The sequence below is a fragment of the Bombina bombina genome, chromosome 2 (assembly GCF_027579735.1).
Source record: "Bombina bombina isolate aBomBom1 chromosome 2, aBomBom1.pri, whole genome shotgun sequence".
In the NCBI taxonomy this organism is placed as follows: domain Eukaryota; kingdom Metazoa; phylum Chordata; class Amphibia; order Anura; family Bombinatoridae; genus Bombina; species Bombina bombina.
The window spans coordinates 229,767,344-229,787,707 of record NC_069500.1 but is presented as its reverse complement, the minus strand read 5'-3'; the positions used below and the strand labels follow the sequence as shown (position 1 = coordinate 229,787,707).

Here is a 20,364-nt window from a genome sequence, read left to right as displayed (position 1 = left end):
AGGCCAGAGCTATAAACCAATAATCAACCACTGATAATCAACAGCAATTAATACACCATTTAATGGTACTCTGAGATTTAAACAAAAATTGCAGATACAGCAGTGGACCACTTAATCAACTAAGCCTCAAACAAATGTTATTGGAGTTAAACGTGAGATTATTTTTAACAAAGGAATTAATTAACAACAATAAAAATCAAAAATAAACTTCCATTAATATGGTACAGAATACAATTTTAAACAAAAATGTTCCAATTATAATTTTGCTATAAAGTTTACCTCTTTCACTTGATATGACAATCATGTTATATCTCTGCTAACAAGACTCCAGATCCCTTAAGTGACAATACACACAATAAGGTAGGGTGACCATATTGCCGCTTTAAGAAGGGACAAATATGAAAAATACATATGTCAGGGCTGTTTTCAAGGCTGTTTAAAGAAATGTTTTGTATAAGAACACTGACATATGTATTTTTCATATGTGTCCCTTTTTAAAGCAGCAATATGGTCACCCTACAATAAGGTAAATTTGAATACATTTTCACTAAGAAAAAGGTTTGTATAATAGTAATGATTAATTTAGGACATTTTGACTGGTGAAATGTATATATCTTTTTAATACTCATTTAAAACTTTGAATATGACAGTGCTAATTCATAAAATCAATTTGTTTATGTTCTTAATACAACAAAGGAGAAATATACTGGTAGTAACCATTTTTAACATGAACAACAATCTTATATATTCCTTTTTTTGCTGAATTCTTTTTCACTTACCATTAGCAATGGCTTCTCCCTTTAAACTCTTGACTCCTCCAGGTACTAGATTTTCATCAATATAAAATTCAAGAATGCCGTCATCTAAAGTAATCAAAATGTGTATCCAGGAATTCTGTGCAATGAATTTTGGTACTCCAGCAGTTGCAGAATATGTGCTATTAGATCCAACTGTCATGTAAAACAGCATTAACACAATATACGAATCATTTGTTTCAACTTTCACCCCAAAATATATAGTTCCATTGTCATTGTCCTTCGAAATTATAAATCCATTAGTGTTCACATTAGGAATAATCCAAGCAGAAAAGGTAAAGTTTGCCAGAGAATTATTTAAAATGTTATAATATTGTTGCCCCTCTATAATTCCAAATGCATCCTCAGCTCCACTGAAATATAGTGCGTCTGTTCCACTGTGATGCCGTCTCATGTGGGGCTGCAACTCTACAGAAGAGGAGAATGAAGCAAGGAGAAGGATGTCTTCCATGGGAGGGAGGCCATGTTTGAAAAAGCTGGAATATATTTCCCATCCAACACGAACATTTCCGTATGTGCCCTGATGTCTCCAAATAGAGAAATTTGTAATGTAACGCATGTCATCCTCAGATAACACATCTTCTGCTACTTCCCTATCCTGACTCTCATGGCTTATGACAAATACTCCAAAAGGGTCATCATTAAAAGGTATCATAACTGTGACATTAATGTTCTTTTCAGCCATTTTCCCACCAGGACCCGGAGTCCCCCCTATTTAAAGGGTATAAAAATGTATTTTAATAATAGTCATACCGTGAACTTATATAGACAGTATATTAATATACAGAATAGTCTTAAATAATGTGATGGGCATGGAATTGTTTTGCCTGTTTTAAATAGCTATTTCTTGAAACTATTGAGTACATTCATAAAAGCTTATTTTTAAAATGAAGTGTTTAAGAGAGAATAGCTGGTGCTGCAATGTCACATGTGCTACTAATAAAACTAAATTCACATTATGAGCCTTTTAGATAACTGAAGCCATTCTCTATATTTGTGGATTATTAGATGAGAATACTCAAGAAGTAAATAAATAATTATACGTTTTTTATAATTTTGACCATCGTTATATGTTCATTTTCATACATACAAAAATATAAAATAAATATAAAATAAAGCTCAAAATATAAAGGCCATTTTCTATATTTCTGGATTATTAGATGGATTACTAGAATATTAGATGAGATTTATGTAGCAGTCTTGTATTTAAGAGCACAGGCAACGAAGGATGAACGATCTCTTTAGAATTGTAATTATCAGGGTTGCCAAAGACTTTTGCAGGGATGAATGGACTAAGCCTCACATGGACTGCCTGCTTGATTCTTTTAAGGGTTGGGAGATTTTGTTACCTCTCAGCTCTGGATATTTTGCATTTACAGCCTTCTAATCTGAATTGTTGAAAAGTGCCTTTGTTTGATTTTTGCTGCATATAACCCAATAAAAAATAAATATATAAAAAAAAAAGAATATTAGATGAGAATACTTAAGAAGTAAAGAATGAATGAAAACATTTTCATAATTTTTTAGTTTGTATTTTGCACGCAACTAAGTAAAGGTTATGAATCTTTTTATATTAATTTTCTTACATAGAAAAATATAAAATAAAATTCAAAATATGAAGGGTAAAGTGAATAAACCTATCTCTACACTGAGTACAATAAAATATTTTGTAATTCATTTTATAGTAGTGTAGGTATGAAAGTGAACATAAACAGGTGCAATTTAGGGACTATAACATTTTTTCCATTTAATTAGTTCCCAATAATCAATTTTACCCACTGGAGAGCATTTAAAACTTTATATAGTTCCTTCACCTTTAATTTGTTATGTGAAATAGCATTTTTCTCCTGTTGAAACCATCCCCATATACTGAAAATATTAATATGTCTAGTTGCTCTGTACAAAAGCTATGTAAACAGAAGATAACGGTGTAAAATAACCTTCCAGTGGGGGTGGTAAAGAGATAGATATTTTTGTATCAGAACTGGTTTTACTAATTGAACTTCGTCAGTCTTAAATTTATATATATATATATATATATATATATTTAAATATTTAAATTTCTAACTATTAGATAACATGCTCTTTTTGTGGGGTCTGTCCATTTAACAAAATCTGATGTTTTTTTTCTGAGCAAAGAAACAGCTATTTCACATACAAAAATAAACATGAAGGAATACTTTCCTATACATTTGGATTTGGTGAAACAAAACAGCGAGACCTGCAGCAGTAACATGCTTAGCTAATTCTGATGACAACTGTGAGAAAACTTTATGCATGCCTAAGGAAAGCCCTTGTTCAGCCCACTCGCCATAGCTGTGAGTCACAATTTAACAACTGAAATATGAGGAACCCTTAGAATTTTGACCTCTTGGTTATGATTTAAACATTGTTTTTAGAAACTACGTTACATGTTAAATATGAATTTTACCACATACATTAAATATGTTTTTTTCTACACATTTTACAAAATAATTTTGCTCTGGTCTTTTACTACAAAGTTTGATGCATAATATTAATACACGTTTTTTGTGTAATTCCATGCATAATTTTCACAGTATACATTTAATATACTTTGGAAATGTGTCTTTTATTGAAAATTATACTGATTGACCCCCACAGCTACTTATTTATATTAACGCTTTATTTAAAAGTTATCAGTGTTTCATTAATTACCTCTAAAATTAACATAACGCTACTAATAAAGTAGCACAAGGTGTGCACATGCACCTATTACATATGCTCTGAATGCCAGTAACATGACACAATCCAACGAAAACAAATAAACAAGTGTTTCTCAAAGTATATGGAAGTATATGGTTACATATTTTTTGTGTTCTTTTCATATGTTTGGGGAAAAAATATGTTTAAATAATATTCATAATTATGTATAACCAGGGCTACAGATTTATGTGGCGCTATACAAATAAGTGATAGAATGAATTGTATTAATTAGTTTAATGTTTAAAAATGTATTTTTATGTGTATATATGTATTTACAGACAGTCAAATGTGAAGAAAAATGCACTCTGGATTTATAAAGAAAAATATTTTACTCTGTGACGTTTCAAAAGTTTTCACCCTTTCCCCAGACAAAAATTCAGCGAATAGTGACTAAATATAAAACATTGTAAAACCCCTCCCCCACAGTGTTCCACCAATCAGTGTATTTACAGACATATATACACATAAACACATAAATACAAATTTATGCACATATAGACATATAAGGAAGTGTAGTGGAGCCCTTTGCAGTTAAATAGATGAAAACATGTTAAATACATATTTATGTAATATTCATATTCAATAAAGTGTTATACTGTGCATTTACAGTAAATAATTCACATTCCAATGTTCTGCACATAGCAGAATGTTTTCTAAGTATTTTTAAATAGATATTTCTTTATATATCTGAATATATCTATACCTATATATAATCATGTGTGTGTATATACAGTGTATATATATATATATATATATAAATATTGTACCAAAATACCATCAGATATATGTAGAAATATTTATTTATGAATAAATAGAACATATTCTGCTATGTGAAGAACATTGGAATGTGAAATATTCAAATTTTCATGTTGGGTTAGTGATGTTGAATATGCCATCGGGTTAGCGCGAGAGTGGGATTTTATTTTTTTTGCTCCATTGACTTCTATTGGGAAAATACGTGAATGTGCACGTGATATTCTAACTTTGGTTTTATGCACTCGTCGAGTTAGCATGTGAGTGAAAACAGTTTACTTTCAACTCATAATAAGAGAGCAATCTGACGCTCGTAAAAAGCTTACTTCTCAAACGGGAGCATTAATTAGTGCTTCACTTGTAATCTGACCCTCAGTGTTTTATATTTAAAATGTATGATGGTGAGTGACTCCCATGGTGTGGACTATAAAAAAGGGGTGGTGAACCTATGCACATGTTCCCAAGATGGGAAATCTGCAGGCACTCTGCTTTTGGTTGCCACCATACTGCTTGGTTTCATTGGCTACAACTTTAGCATTTAATGAATTATATTTCAAAATAAATACAAATAACTTTAATGTTTATTTATAGTCCTATTAAATTAAAACATAGATGCATTACATACCCCAGTGTTTTTAATATGCAGAACATTATGTTAGAGTAATTTTCACAATCAGGCTCCCACTATAAAAATAGTATGGTTACAGCAACAACCTAAAGGACACCACACTAATAGTATAAAAATAAATCCTGTATTTAAGGGCAAGTAAAAAGATTCCAAAGAAAACATCAAAGTTTTATGTGATGTTTAGTTATTAATGGACATTTAAGCTAGAGATGTTATATACAAGTGCACGTATGAGACAACATACCTGAAATATTCACCAATTGTAAAATGTAAAACTCATTAAACTCAGGAATGTTATCAGGAACAGCATGCAGTGTTATATATTGAAACTCCTCCTTATCCCCAAACCAAACTGTGCCGGATGTTTCGTAAAATTCTTGTCCAGGCACCAGGACGGTGTAATCGTTCTCTAAGAGCTGCCAATGTAAAAGCACATTGCCAAAATGCCCTCTGCTCCTCACAATTCTGTAATTTTAATATTCAAAATGAAAAACAACATAAACAAAAAATAGTATTTCATGTTTAATGCATATAAGTACAATTTGTCAACAGATTTAACTACAAATTGAAATTCAAAGCTAAGCAAATTTAAAAATAAAAAAACACTAGTGAGGTAAAGTATAATAAAACCTGAATGCATATATTTTATTATATACCACTGTATTAAAGGGATACTAAACTCAAATTTGTTCTTTCATGATTCATATAGAGCATGCAGTTTTAAGCTGCTTTCTAATTTACTCCTATTTTCAATTTTTCTTTGTTTTCTTGATATCCTTATTTGAAAAGCAAGAATGTAAGCTTAGACTGGGTTGTGCTTGCTGATTGGTGACTAAATGTAGCAAGCGCTATCCAGGGTGCTGAACCCAAAATTGTCCGTCTCCTTATCTTAGATTCCTACTTTTTCAAATAAAGATAGCAAGGGAACAAAGAAAAATTGATAATAGGAGTAAATTAGAAGGTTGCTTAAAATTGCATGCTCTATCTGAATCATGAAACATTTGGGTTTAGTATTCCTTTAATCTCAGACTTCTCTTATGTCTGCTAATAGCATTTTTTATACCTCTATAAGCCTTTCTACAGGATTTTCTTTATCTTGTTTTTGCTAAATAATTGTAATCTGCAATTACTAATAATATTTGTATTCTGTACTAGAACATTTGTATTCAACATGAGATTGTGCCTTTAAGTGAACTTACTTGAAATTGTTAGTTTTTCCTTCTTCAACCATTTTGTCAACAGGTTCAAGGAAAAATATTCCATTGGGATCGTCATTAGCTCGTATTATAACTGTTGCTTTACCATTTCCACTCACCACTGTGTCACCTAGGGCAAATGATTGATTGGCTAGATTACCAAATTTGATTATTTATTTTAAAATGATATTTCATTTGATTTATTTCTTATTACATTGAAAAGAATGACACTCAGCAGAACAAAGTAGTGTAATTAAACAAAGCATTTTCTATTCAAACTACAGGTTAAGAGATTTATTAGTGTAACCTCACTATCAATGAGTTCTATTCCAGTCTTGATAGTTTAGAACGTTCAACTAGTTTGTTGCTCTCTTTCTCATGCAGGTTCAGTCATTTTGAACCATGTCTGTTTGACAGAATTGATAATAGAAATAAACTATAAAGTTGTTAAACCTGTATGGTCTGTTTAAAACTGTATGCTCTATCTAAATAATGAATGAAAATGTTTGGGTTTCCCTTTATTGGCTGATGTTGAGTCAATATCAACATGATCACAATCAGCAATTATAATTGTTTATTGGCAGCACTTTTTCATTACAATTTTGGTGAAAAATGGCCCTATACTTAACATGTGTCAGTCCTGTTTTTTTAATCACAATACACATTTTCAATACTGAACAACACTGGACCTTTTTTAACAGCTAAAAGGACTTGATAAACCCTGCACAACACTGTAACACCGGTTTTCCTCATGGGCAAATAGACTAACATTACCCCTGCCATACTTTATTATGCTAGGAAGCAATAACATCAGACAGATACAAACAATTCCTGATCCATCAATTAAAGCTTTAAAAGTAACATTAAGCACTTTTACACAAAAAAACATTTAGTGAAATCAATAACCCAAGAAACTCACATGCTCACTGTATCAACAATGCCTCTGTTCAAATCTCTTAAAGAGACATACACATGCTATGGTTTTGAAACACATTTTTTTGCACACATTTTACCTATTAGCATCATTACACACTATAAAAAAGGACCAATGAAAATGTAGGTCCTTCCATCTATGATGTAAATGCTAAGTCATCTCCATTTTCTTTGTCGTCAATTGAAATTGTAAGGTTAATGATGCAAGTAAAGAATTTGTGATGTTTGGGAGGTTATGATTTTGAGCTTCAGGGATATTAACCCCTTAGTGACCAGACCACTTTTCAATTTGTTGACCATCTGGGACCAAGGCTATTTTTGCATTTCTGCGATGTTTGTGTTTAACTGTAATTTTCCTCTTACTCATTTACTGTACCCACACATATTATATACTGTTTTTCTCGCCATTAAATGGACTTTCTAAAGATATGATTATTTTCATCATATCTTATAATTTACTATAAAAAAATATAAAATATGAGGAAAAAATGAAAAAAAAATCACTTTTTCTAACTTTGAGCCCCGAAATCTCTAACACATCTACAACCACCATAAAATACCAATGCTAAACAGTTTCTAAATTTTGTCCTGAGTTTATAAATACCCAATGTTTACATGTTCTTTGCTTTTTTTGCAAGTTATAGGGCAATAAGTACAAGTAGCACTTTGCTATTTCAAAACCATGTTTTTTCAAAATTGGCGATAGTTACATTGTAACACCAATATCTGTCAGGAATCCCTGAATAAGCCTTCAAATGTATATATTTTTTAAAAGAAGACAACCTAAGGTATTAAACTTGGGGTATTTTGACTGTTTCATGCAACCATTTTACCACCACTCTATGCCAAAGTTTGGGGGCAAAAAAAAAATAATTTGATTTTTTGACAAAATAGCAATTTAAGAATACATTTCCTGATAATATTAAGGGTTACTGCCAAATAACACCCTAATATGTCTTCAGCAGCATCTCCTGGGTACAGTGATACCACCCATGTATAGGTGTGTCGGGTTCTCGGGGGGCTAAAAGCTCTTATTTTTAGAGAGCGCATTCCAGTTTTTCAACTTGGAATTTTCACATCGGTCATCATGCACCCATGTCCTATTTGGGACATTTCTGAAGCTGGCCAATGGAATTTACCCCCATAAAACCATATATTTTTGAAAAGTAGACACCCTAGGGTATTTCAAATGCTGGTATTTTAACACTTTCCATGCACTAATTCAACCACCAGTCTTTGTCAAACTTTTGGGTAGTTATTTTTTTGTGTTATTTTTCACACACATTGTACTTTAGGCATGGATTCTCAGTTCCTGTTATGTTTTACTGCCAAAAAACACCTCAATATGTGTTCAACAACATCTCCTGAGTACAGTGATACTACCCATGTATAGGTGTGTCGGGTTCTCTGGGGGCTAAAAGGCCTTAATTTTAGGAAGCGCATTCCAGTTTTTCAACTTGGAATTTTCACATCGGTCATCATGCACCCATGTCCTATTTGGGACATTTCTGAAGCTGGCCAATGGAATTTACCCCCATCAAACCATATATTTTTGAAAAGTAGACACCGTAGGGTATTTCAAATGCTGGTATTTTAACACTTTCCATGAACTTATTTAACCACCAGTCTTTGTCAAACTTTTGGGTAGTCATTTTTTTGTGTTATTTTTCACACACATTGTACTTTAGGCATGGATTCTCAGTTCCTGTTATGTGTTACTGCCAAAAAGCACCTCAATATGTGTTCAACAACATCTCCTGAGTACAGTGATACTACCCATGTATAGGTGTGTCGGGTTCTCTGGGGGCTAAAAGGCCTTAATTTTAGGAAGCGCATTCCAGTTTTTCAACTTGGAATTTTCACATCGGTCATCATGCACCCATGTCCTATTTGGGACATTTCTGAAGCTGGCCAATGGAATTTACCCCCATCAAACCATATATTTTTGAAAAGTAGACACCGTAGGGTATTTCAAATGCTGGTATTTTAACACTTTCCATGAACTTATTTAACCACCAGTCTTTGTCAAACTTTTGGGTAGTCATTTTTTTGTGTTATTTTTCACACACATTGTACTTTAGGCATGGATTCTCAGTTCCTGTTATGTGTTACTGCCAAAAAGCACCTCAATATGTGTTCAACAACATCTCCTGAGTACAGTGATACCACCCATGTATAGGTGTGTTGGGTTCTCTGGGGGCTAGAAGGCCTTATTTTTCGGAAGCGCATTCCAGTTTTTAAACTTGGAATTTTCACATCGGTCATCATGCACCCATGTCCTATTTGGGACATTTCTGAAGCCGGCCAATGAAATTTACCCCCATAAAACCATATATTTTTGAGAAGTAGACCCTCTAGGGTATTTGAAATGCTGGTATTTTCACACTTTCCATGAACTTATTTAACCACCAGTCTTTGTCAAACTTTTGGGTAGTCATTTTTTTGTGTTATTTTTCACACACATTGTACTTTAGGCATGGATTCTCAGTTCCTGTTATGTGTTACTGCCAAAAAGCACCTCAATATGTGTTCAACAACATCTCCTGAGTACAGTGATACCACCCATGTATAGGTGTGTTGGGTTCTCTGGGGGCTAGAAGGCCTTATTTTTCGGAAGCGCATTCCAGTTTTTCAACTTGGAATTTTCACATCGGTCATCATGCACCCATGTCCTATTTGGGACATTTCTGAAGCCGGCCAATGAAATTTACCCCCATAAAACCATATATTTTTGAGAAGTAGACCCCCTAGGGTATTTGAAATGCTGGTATTTTCACACTTTCCATGAACTTATTTAACCACCAGTCTTTGTCAAACTTTTGGGTAGTCATTTTTTTGTGTTATTTTTCACACACATTGTACTTTAGGCATGGATTCTCAGTTCCTGTTATGTGTTACTGCCAAAAAACACCTCAATATGTGTTCAACATCTCCTGAGTACAGTGATACCACCCATGTATAGGTGTGTTGGGTTCTCTGGGGGCTAGAAGGCCTTATTTTTAGGAAGCGCATTCCAGTTTTTCAACTTGGAATTTTCACATCGGTCATCATGCACCCATGTCCTATTTGGGACATTTCTGAAGCCGGCCAATGAAATTTACCCCCATAAAACCATATATTTTTGAGAAGTAGACCCCCTAGGGTATTTGAAATGCTGGTATTTTCACACTTTCCATGAACTTATTTAACCACCAGTCTTTGTCAAACATTTGGGTAGTCATTTTTTTGTGTTATTTTTCACACACATTGTACTTTAGGCATGGATTCTCAGTTCCTGTTATGTGTTACTGCCAAAAAACACCTCAATATGTGTTCAACAACATCTCCTGAGTACAGTGATACCACCCATGTATAGGTGTGTTGGGTTCTCTGTGGGCTAGAAGGCCTTATTTTTAGGAAGCACATTCCATTTTTTACACTTCCCATTTTCACATCCCATGCACCCATGTTCTATTTAAGACATTTCTGAAGCCGGCCAATGTAATTTACCCCCATAAAACCATTTATTTTTGAAAAGTAGACATCCTAGGGTATTTCAAATGCAGGTATTTTAACACTTTCCATACACTAATCCAACCACTAGTCTTTGTCAAAATATTGGGCATTCATTTCTTTGTGTTATTTTTCACATACATTGTACTTTAGACATGGATTCACAGCTCCTGTTATGCGTTACTTCCAAAGAAGACACCAATATGTGGTCACCAACATCTCCTGAGTTCAGTGATACCACCTATGCATAGGTTTGGTGGCTTGTTTGGGCGGTGCAATGCCAAATGTCTGACATGTGTTTGTGATTTTTTTTCACATTTAACATATTTTCTTTGCCTATCGTCTTTTTTGGGGGTCTTTTAACATACCCCAATTTATTTGTTTTCCATAAATGTGATTATATTTAAAAAGTTGACACCCCAAGGTATTATACATGGAGTGGTTTGATGACTTTGATGCAACCGTTTTAGCCCAAAAAATTGGAGAAAGTATATGGTGGTAATTTTTCAATTTTCATTGTTACAGACACATTGCTTTTTTACTATGATTTAGGAGAGACTGTTGTAAGTTATTGCAAAAGAATACTTCAGGTTGTTTTCTGCAAGGCACCCTGAGTACACCTATGCCCCCCATGCATAGGTTTGCCAGGATTTTGGGAAGGTTATGTTACATGATTTTAGTTATTAAAAATGAGAGTATTTCTTCTGATAGGCCTATCTTTAGTTTGGGGCCTATCGCATACCCCACTTTTATTTATTGCATTCAAAGTGTATATTTTTTAAATGTTGACACCCCAAGGTATTGTATATGGTGTGCTTTGATGCCTTTGAAGCAACCGTTTTAGCCCACAAAATTGGAGAAAGTGTATGGTGGTAATTTTTCAATTTTCATTTTTACAGACACATTGCTTTTTGACTATGATTTAGGAGAGATTGTTGTAAGTTATTGCAAAAGAATACTTCAGGTTGTTTTCTGCAAGGCACCCTGAGTACACCTATGCCCCCCATGCATAGGTTTGCCAGGATTTTGGGAAGGTTATGTTACAATTTTATGACTTGTGATTTTAGTTATTAAAAATGAGAGTATTTCTTCTGATAGGCCTATCTTTAGTTTGGGGCCTATCCCATACCCCACTTTTATTTATTGCATTCAAAGTGTATATTTTTTAAATGTTGACACCCCAAGGTATTATACATGCAGTGGTTTGATGACTTTGATGCAACCGTTTTAGCCCAAAAAATTGGAGAAAGTATATGGTGGTAATTTTTCAATTTTCATTGTTACAGACACATTGCTTTTTTACTATGATTTAGGAGAGACTGTTGTAAGTTATTGCAAAAGAATACTTCAGGTTGTTTTCTGCAAGGCACCCTGAGTACACCTATGCCCCCCATGCATAGGTTTGCCAGGATTTTGGGAAGGTTATGTTACATGATTTTAGTTATTAAAAATGAGAGTATTTCTTCTGATAGGCCTATCTTTAGTTTGGGGCCTATCGCATACCCCACTTTTATTTATTGCATTCAAAGTGTATATTTTTTAAATGTTGACACCCCAAGGTATTGTATATGGTGTGCTTTGATGCCTTTGAAGCAACCGTTTTAGCCCACAAAATTGGAGAAAGTGTATGGTGGTAATTTTTCAATTTTCATTTTTACAGACACATTGCTTTTTGACTATGATTTAGGAGAGATTGTTGTAAGTTATTGCAAAAGAATACTTCAGGTTGTTTTCTGCAAGGCACCCTGAGTACACCTATGCCCCCCATGCATAGGTTTGCCAGGATTTTGGGAAGGTTATGTTACAATTTTATGACTTGTGATTTTAGTTATTAAAAATGAGAGTATTTCTTCTGATAGGCCTATCTTTAGTTTGGGGCCTATCCCATACCCCACTTTTATTTATTGCATTCAAAGTGTATATTTTTTAAATGTTGACACCCCAAGGTATTGTATATGGTGTGCTTTGATGCCTTTGAAGCAACCGTTTTAGCCCAAAAAATTGGAGAAAGTGTATGGTGGTAATTTTTCAATTTTCATTTTTACAGACACATTGCTTTTTGACTATGATTTAGGAGAGACTGTTGTAAGTTATTACAAAAACATACTTCAGGTTGTCCCCCATGCATAGGTTTGACAGGGGTTTTGGTTAAAAAAAAACAGGCCCAATTTTAGAAAAAAAATGTAAAAATCTGGCACAGTAAAAGTAAAAAATACAAAAAAACATCTAACTGTAAACATAACCAAATATATATAACAGCAAATGTATTTATTTTTTAAAAAATTGACCATTGTATGGTACCGCTTGAAGCATTCCCCAATGCAGAGTGCAGGCTGTCCAGGGCAATCAGGACAGTGATATATGGTGTCCCTTCTCTTCCCCCTCTTGGTACAGACTCTGCATTTTTTTTGTGGTTTCTGCTTTGCGGCAGTAGGGGGGATTTTAAAAATAAAATGGATAGCCCCAACTCTGCTCTCTCCCATCACCGCCCGGGGAGCAGGTGCATCATGGTACAAAATCCCCGTAATAATCTGGAGCTGAAACTGTAAAAAAGTATTTTTAACTCTGGGGTTTGCTTTTTTGAACAACAAAAAAGCATTGTGGGTTGCAATCTGCATTAGGTAAATTGCAACCTTTTTGTACCAGGCCCTTGTCTTCCGCATAATTAGGTAGGGCTGCAGCAGCTGATCAGCCAGATCAACCCCACCCATATGCCGGTTATAAGACTTGATGCACACTGGCTTCCTTATGATCTCAGCTCTGCCACGTACAGAAACCGCCACCGTCCTCTCTGTGTGGATGGTGGTAAGAAGGTATACATCCTTCTTGTCTCTGTACTTCAGTGCCAACAGCTCCTCTTGGCGCAGAGCTGAGGTCTCCCCCCTTCGTAGCCGGGTGCGTACAAGCTGTCCTGGGAAACCTGCGCGGTTCTTTTTAATTGTACCGCAAGCTACTGTATCAAAGCAATACAGTAGCTTGAACAAAAGGACACTTATATAAAAATTGTCTAAGTACAAGTGATACCCTTTGTTCATTAGGGGTAATATCAGGTCCCAGACAATCTTGCCAGTGGTTCCCATATGTTCTGGGCAACCTGGAGGGTCAAGTTGGCTATCCTTTCCCTCATACACCCGGAAGGCCTGAGTATACCCATTCTCGCTGTCACAGAGCTTATACACCTTTACCCCATATCTGGAGCGCTTGGAAGGAATAAACTGCTTGAATCCCAGCCTTCCCTTATACTTCATTAGGGATTCATCAACGCATATATTCCTTCCAGGTGTATAAGCCTCTGCAAACCTGGCAGAAAAGTGGGTTATCAGGGGGTGGATTTTATACAGCCTGTCAAATTGGGGATGCTCCCTAGGGGGGCACAGGCTGTTGTCGCTGAAGTGCATGAAATGCAGAATCATTTCATACCTCTTCCTCGACATAATCTGGGAGAAAATGGGGGTAGAGCAGATGTGGCTAGTACTCCAGTAGGAGCGAATGGAGGGTTTCTTTATGATGCCCATCAGCATGGTCAATGCCCAGAATTTTTTGAATTCTGGCACATTGATGGGGGCCCATTGCTGCTTTGCCAAATATGTTCCAGGCTTTGCAGCACGGAACTGATGGGCATATAAATTAGTTTGGGCGACAATGTTCCCCAATACATCATCGCCCAGAAACACTTCCAGAAACTGCTGGGGGCTAAAACCTGCCACATCTATATTTATGCCAGCATTTGCTGTGAAGGGTGGGATATCTGGCCTCTGGAGATGAGGAGTTACCCACTCTTCAGCAGCAATGGCAGCAACACGCCTCCTTCTGGCAGGGGGGCTAGCAGGGGGGCTGGTAGGGGGTCTAGCAGCCACAGATACATCACTATCAGTTGAGACTGCATCTAGTGATGTATCTGAGCATATGGCAGGGTCAAAATTGGGGTCTGAGTCAGACATAGAGGCATCTGACTCTGACGCAAGGATGGCATACGCCTCCTCAGCACTATATATTTTCTGTGACATTTTTGTATCTGTCACAGAAAAAATTTACTAAATTTTTTTAAATTAAATTAATTAACTAAATTAATTAACTAAATAAACTAGCAAAAAAGTACTGCTATGCTACTGCCAGTGATTTATAGCGATCACTGGCAAGCTAGTGGTTAATGGCTCTGAAAATTAAATTAAATTAACTAAATGGTTCTGAAAAGAGCCTCTGGATTTTTAAAAAATTACAACAACAAAATTAACCCCTAAAAAAATGCACAGACAGCAAAAAAGTACAGCTATGCTACTGCCAGTGATTTATATCGATCACTGGCAAGCTAGGGGTTAATGGCTCTGAAAATTAAATTAAATTAACTAAATGGTTCTGAAAAGAGCCTCTGGATTTTTAAAAAATTACAACAAAAAAAATTAACCCCTAAAAAAATGCACAGACAGCAAAAAAAAGTGCAGCTATGCTAATGCCAGTGATTTATAGTGATCACTGGCAAGCTAGGGGAAAAGAGCCTTTGGTTCTATATTTTTTTAACAAATAAAAGAATTAAATCTCTCTCTGCAAAAAAACAGGTCTCTCTCTCTCTCCAACAAAATCGCAAGTGAGGAGAGGGAGGGAGATCCACACTGATCAGTGTCAATATTTACAAATATTGACATGATCAGACAAATGGGGTATTTTATTATTATTATTTTTTTTTGGGTGGGAGGCTCAGATTGGGTGACCCTAGCTTGCCCCTATGATGAGGCAGGCTAGGGACACCCCCAGAGGCCCCATGATGCACTGGGCATCGCCATCTTGGATGCCTAGTGAAGGGGGGGGGGGGGGGGGCTATTTAGGGCTTTTTTTTTTATATATACGTTTTTTTTTTTTTTTTTTTTTTTACTTTTATTTATAGCTAACTAAGTGCCTCGACCCACCGAGGCACTTAGCACACAAGCAGAGCATCGGAAGCGTGTCCGATCGCTTCCGATGCTCTGAAACACTGCCGGGCTCCACGTGGAGCGAAACCGGAAGTGATCACTCGTGGGGGAGTGATCAATCCGGTCCCGGCACTCGGGAACAGTATTGCAGGATGTCTAGACCTCAAGGCAAGCCTGCAATACTGTTAGAGCAGCTGGAAGCGATTTCGATCGCTTCCAGTGCTCTGTTAAACCGACGACGTATGCCATACGTCCTCGGTCGTTAAGTGCTTTTTTTTTTGAGGACGTATGGCATACGTCGTCGGTCGTTAAGGGGTTAAAGGGACACTGAACCCATTTTTTTTTTCTTTTGTGATTCAGATAGAGCATGCAATTTTAAGCAACTTTCTAATTTACTCCTATTATCAAATTTTTTTCCTTCTCTTGGTATCTTTATTTAAAATGCAAGAATGTAAGTTTAGATGCCAGCCCATATTTGGTGAATAACCTGGGTTATTCTTGATGACTGGTGGATAAATTCATCCACCAATACAATAGTGCTGTCCAGAGATCTGAAACAAAAAAGAAGCTTAGATGCCTTCTTTTTCAAATAAAGATCGCAAGTGAACGAAGAAAAATTGATAATAGGAGTAAATTAGAAAGTTGCTTAAAATTGCATGCTCTATCTGAATCACGAAAGAAAAAAATATGGTTAAGTGTCCCTTTAATTGTGACCAACACCAAAGTTTTCTTAACCTTTTGCACACATTTCAAACATGCTTTGGGTAAGATTGCAAATCCCATCAAAAATTATTTACTTGTTTATTTTAGCTAGAACATTTCACAACTTAATAAAAAAAAATGTTTTTTGTACTAATTGTAAGATTTTGGAAAACAAATATAATAAATATGAAATAGTAGTAATCCGGCACTAAAAACTGTATTTTCACTACAGCTTCAGTTCACTGTTGCATGGTTGTAATTATTAAAAAAACACAAGTAATAAAATAATAAAAATAATAATAAAATAACATAAAACACATACCTGTGGTATTTAGTAGTATAATATAAAATGGTTCATCTGTTTCTGGAATGTCATCATCAATGGTATAAATGGTTATATTTTGTAATGTTTGTCCAATGTCAAACACAAGCATATTTCCTTGGGAGATATCATTAAAGTCACCTTCTTCAGTAATGGCAACTCCATTGACCAACGAATACATAACAGATGACAAATAATCAGCTGATCCATTCCGTACAATTGTGAAGTTTGCATCCTGACCTTCTTCAACCCACACCAAAATGGGCTCTGGATACAAAGGGCATTGGTTAATATGTATTTTATATTGCTTCAAATCAACTGTTATGCTTCGGCATATTTAAAGGGACAGTCTAATCCAGAATTGTTATTGTTTAAAAAGATAGATAATCCCTTTATTACCCATTCCCCAGTTTTGCATAACCAATAGTTATATTAATATACTAAATGTCTAAGCCTCTGCAGACTGCCCCCTTATTTCAGTTCTTTTGACAGACTTGCATTTTCGCCAATCAGTGCTGACTCATAAATAACTCCACAGGAGTGAGCACAATGTGTATCTATATGGCACACATAAACCAGCGCTGTCTTGCTGTGAAAAACTGTCACTGCACTGAGATAAGAGGCGACCTTCAGCGGCTTAGACATTAGCATATGAGCCTACCTAGGTTTAACTTTTAAAAAAGAATACCAAAAGAACAAAACAAATACGATGATAAAAGTAAATTGGGAAGTTTTTTAAATAAAATGCCCTATCTGGATCATGAAAGTTTAATTTTGACTAGACTGTCCCTTTTAAATACAACATTGAGAATATATTTTATCTCAATAACAGATTGCAGGATGATACCCCAGTTGCTTTTCAATCCACTATGACTTGATGTTTGTCCATAAATAAAGAATAAAATACACATCTACAAGTTGAAATCTTGTTTATAAAAATCTGAGATACCTGCAAAGAAGACTGCATCATCATTTTTGTTTATCTCCAACATGGCAGTAGATACACTTCCAATCCTAGCCTCACCGTTGGCATTTAAAAGTCTTAGGATGAAGGTTTCTTTCTCTTCTGGAACCTAAAGGATACACACGCCAATGTATTTCTCTTTTCTTAGATGGATAATAGTAACAAATTATTTAAAGTAAGTTCAAATTTAATCTTGTGATGTTAAAATAATAGATACTGTATATATACAATAGTGGGATGTGATTAAACTACAGATACTGAAAAAATAAAGAGGACTGAAAAAAACAGACATATTATTTATCATTTTTATTCAAAGTAAAAACAGATACTTAAAGGGACATGAAACCCACAATTTTTTCTAATGTGATTCAAATAGAGCTTACAATATTAAACTTTCCAATTTACTTATATTATCAAATTTGCTTCATTCACTTGGTATCCTTTGTTGGAAACAGAAATGCACAACTGGGAACTAGCTGAACACATTAAGTGAGCTAATGATAACAAATATATATATGCAGCTACCAATCAGCAACTAGATTCCAATAGTGCCTTGTTGCTCATGAGCTCTACCTAAGTATGCTTTCCAACAAATGATACCAAGAGAACAACTTAAATTAGTTAATAGAACTAAATTGGACAGTTGTTTAAAACTGCATGATCTATGTAAAACATGAAAGTTTGATTTTAACTTACTTTAAATTTGAATTAGTGACTTAACCAGTCTAAGACTCGAATATGCACCCATGTACCTATATACAAAGTATATTACATTTACTTTGGTGTTTTTGGACACCATCATTAACTTCTGGTTTCATTAACACAGTGAAGGTAAATAAGTAAGAAGGTTGATAAGCCGTATGGATCATATGACTAGATCTACTCTTCTAACTATTGAAAGCCAAACAGTATTAGGGCATCTGTTCATAGACAACAATCGCTGGCAATGTTTAGTTAACATTGAGATACATACAGTACATATACTTTACATGTCTAAAGATCTATACTTATGTATATTTATATGTTTTTATGTGTGTTCATATGCATTTATGTATTTATATGTGTATATATGTATTTACAGACATATATACATATACAAACACATAAATACATATGTACTTATATATAGCTATATATATATATATATATATATATATAAGTGCATTGGAGCCCTTTGCAGTTAATTAGATTAAAACATGAAAAAGCACATCTATGCAATATTCATATTTAGTAAAGGTTTTAACAATGTATTCACTGTAAATATTTCACATTCCAATGTTCTGTACATAGCAGAATATGTTCTATGTATTTATAAATAGATATTCATATATATATATATATATATATATATATATATATATATATATATATATATGTGTGTATAAGCAGCAAAAAGGAAATGTTGCAAGCAGCAGTTTTAGTGATAAAAAAAAAGGTCTTTATTTGAACATATGTTAAAACACTCCAGAGATCAGCACAGGTACATCACAACGAATAGTCCGCTTACATGTTTCGGCCTCAGGATGATACCCCAGCTATGATTACGGCCTGAGGCCAAAACATGTTAGCGGACTATTTGTTGTGATGTACCTGTGCTGATCTCTGGAGTGTTTTAACATATTTTTTTATCACGAAAACCGCTGCTTGCAACATTTCCTTTTTGCTGCTTATTTCCTCTGGGCTGCAGCAGCGGTTTGGGACGCTTAGCTCCAAAGTTTTTCAGAGAGATTCCCTGCCAGTGTTGCTACCTACTACGGATTGGTTTACGGACACCACGTGTCAAGAGACGACCGGCACACCCCCTCCCGCATAGTGGGACGCCTAGCAGAGACGTTGCAGTGATTACAGCGTGAGCTCCGGGAACTTCATCTCCCTTCACAAGATTACAGAAGTTTGATGACCGGTGTACTTTCGGTGAGGTGAGTCTAGGCGATAGTGCCTTTTGGGAACACGGTTTCCCTTGTTTCTCATCCCCTGCTGCTTTTGGTGGCTCTGGAGTGGAGGAGATTACACGCTCACTGTTAAAGTATGCTTTGCTTCCACCGGATGCGGTTGTGAGGTATTCTCCGGAGCTCTGAAGTTTTAGCTGCATTTTTACTTTTACTCTGATTGAAGTTTATATTAGAGGCGTATATAGGGGGTACCTACAAGCAAATTATATACATACATATACACTGTTTTTTTTACTTGTTTTGTATCCATCTTCACTGCAGGAAATATATCCTCTGACATCAAAACTTTGTTTTACAATACCAGTAATTTTTACTATTTGTATACAAACGGACAGTAACTGTGAACTATACTCTCTCTTGAATATATATATATATATATATATATATATATATATATATATATATATATATATACAGTATATATATATACCTACTGTATATATAATTATGTATATCTATATATAGGTATAAATATATATTTGTGCAAAAAAATCATCAGATATATGTCAAAATATGTATTTATGAATAAATAGAACATATTCTTCTATGTGCAGAACATTGGAATGTGAAATATTAATATTTTCATGTCGGGTTAGCGCACTTGAGAATATGAGATCGGGATTGTATGCGAGAAGGGTGTTAGGTTTTTTCCAATTTTTTTGCTCCCATAACTTCTATGGGGGAATAGGTGATTGCACATGATATTGTAAGTTCAGCTTTTTACACATGTCGGGTTTGCACATGAGCGATAACTTTTTACTTTCAACTTGTAATACGAGCGCAACCCGACATGCACAAAAAGCTTACTTCTAGAGCAGTTAACGCTCAAGGAGGAGCAATAAATAGCACTCCACTTGTAATCTGGCCCATAGTAATATGAAAGCAATAGTGCCATAAGTAATGGTCTAGTGCATTAGAGCATTTTCTTATCAAGCTTTTACGTACATTTAATGCAATAACTGAAAGTTACAGAAAT

At 34.9% G+C, this 20,364-nt stretch overlaps 1 protein-coding gene across 1 annotated transcript in view; it reads right to left on the bottom strand.

Moving 5' to 3' along the window:
- Positions 1 to 20,364, bottom strand: part of ADGRV1 (adhesion G protein-coupled receptor V1) — a 1,190,013-nt gene that overhangs the window by 995,340 nt on the left and 174,309 nt on the right. The window contains 5 exon segments of the mRNA XM_053699719.1: positions 780 to 1,526; positions 5,165 to 5,385; positions 6,120 to 6,246; positions 16,473 to 16,739; positions 17,422 to 17,545. Coding sequence (XP_053555694.1) covers positions 780 to 1,526; positions 5,165 to 5,385; positions 6,120 to 6,246; positions 16,473 to 16,739; positions 17,422 to 17,545 — 1,486 coding nt within the window.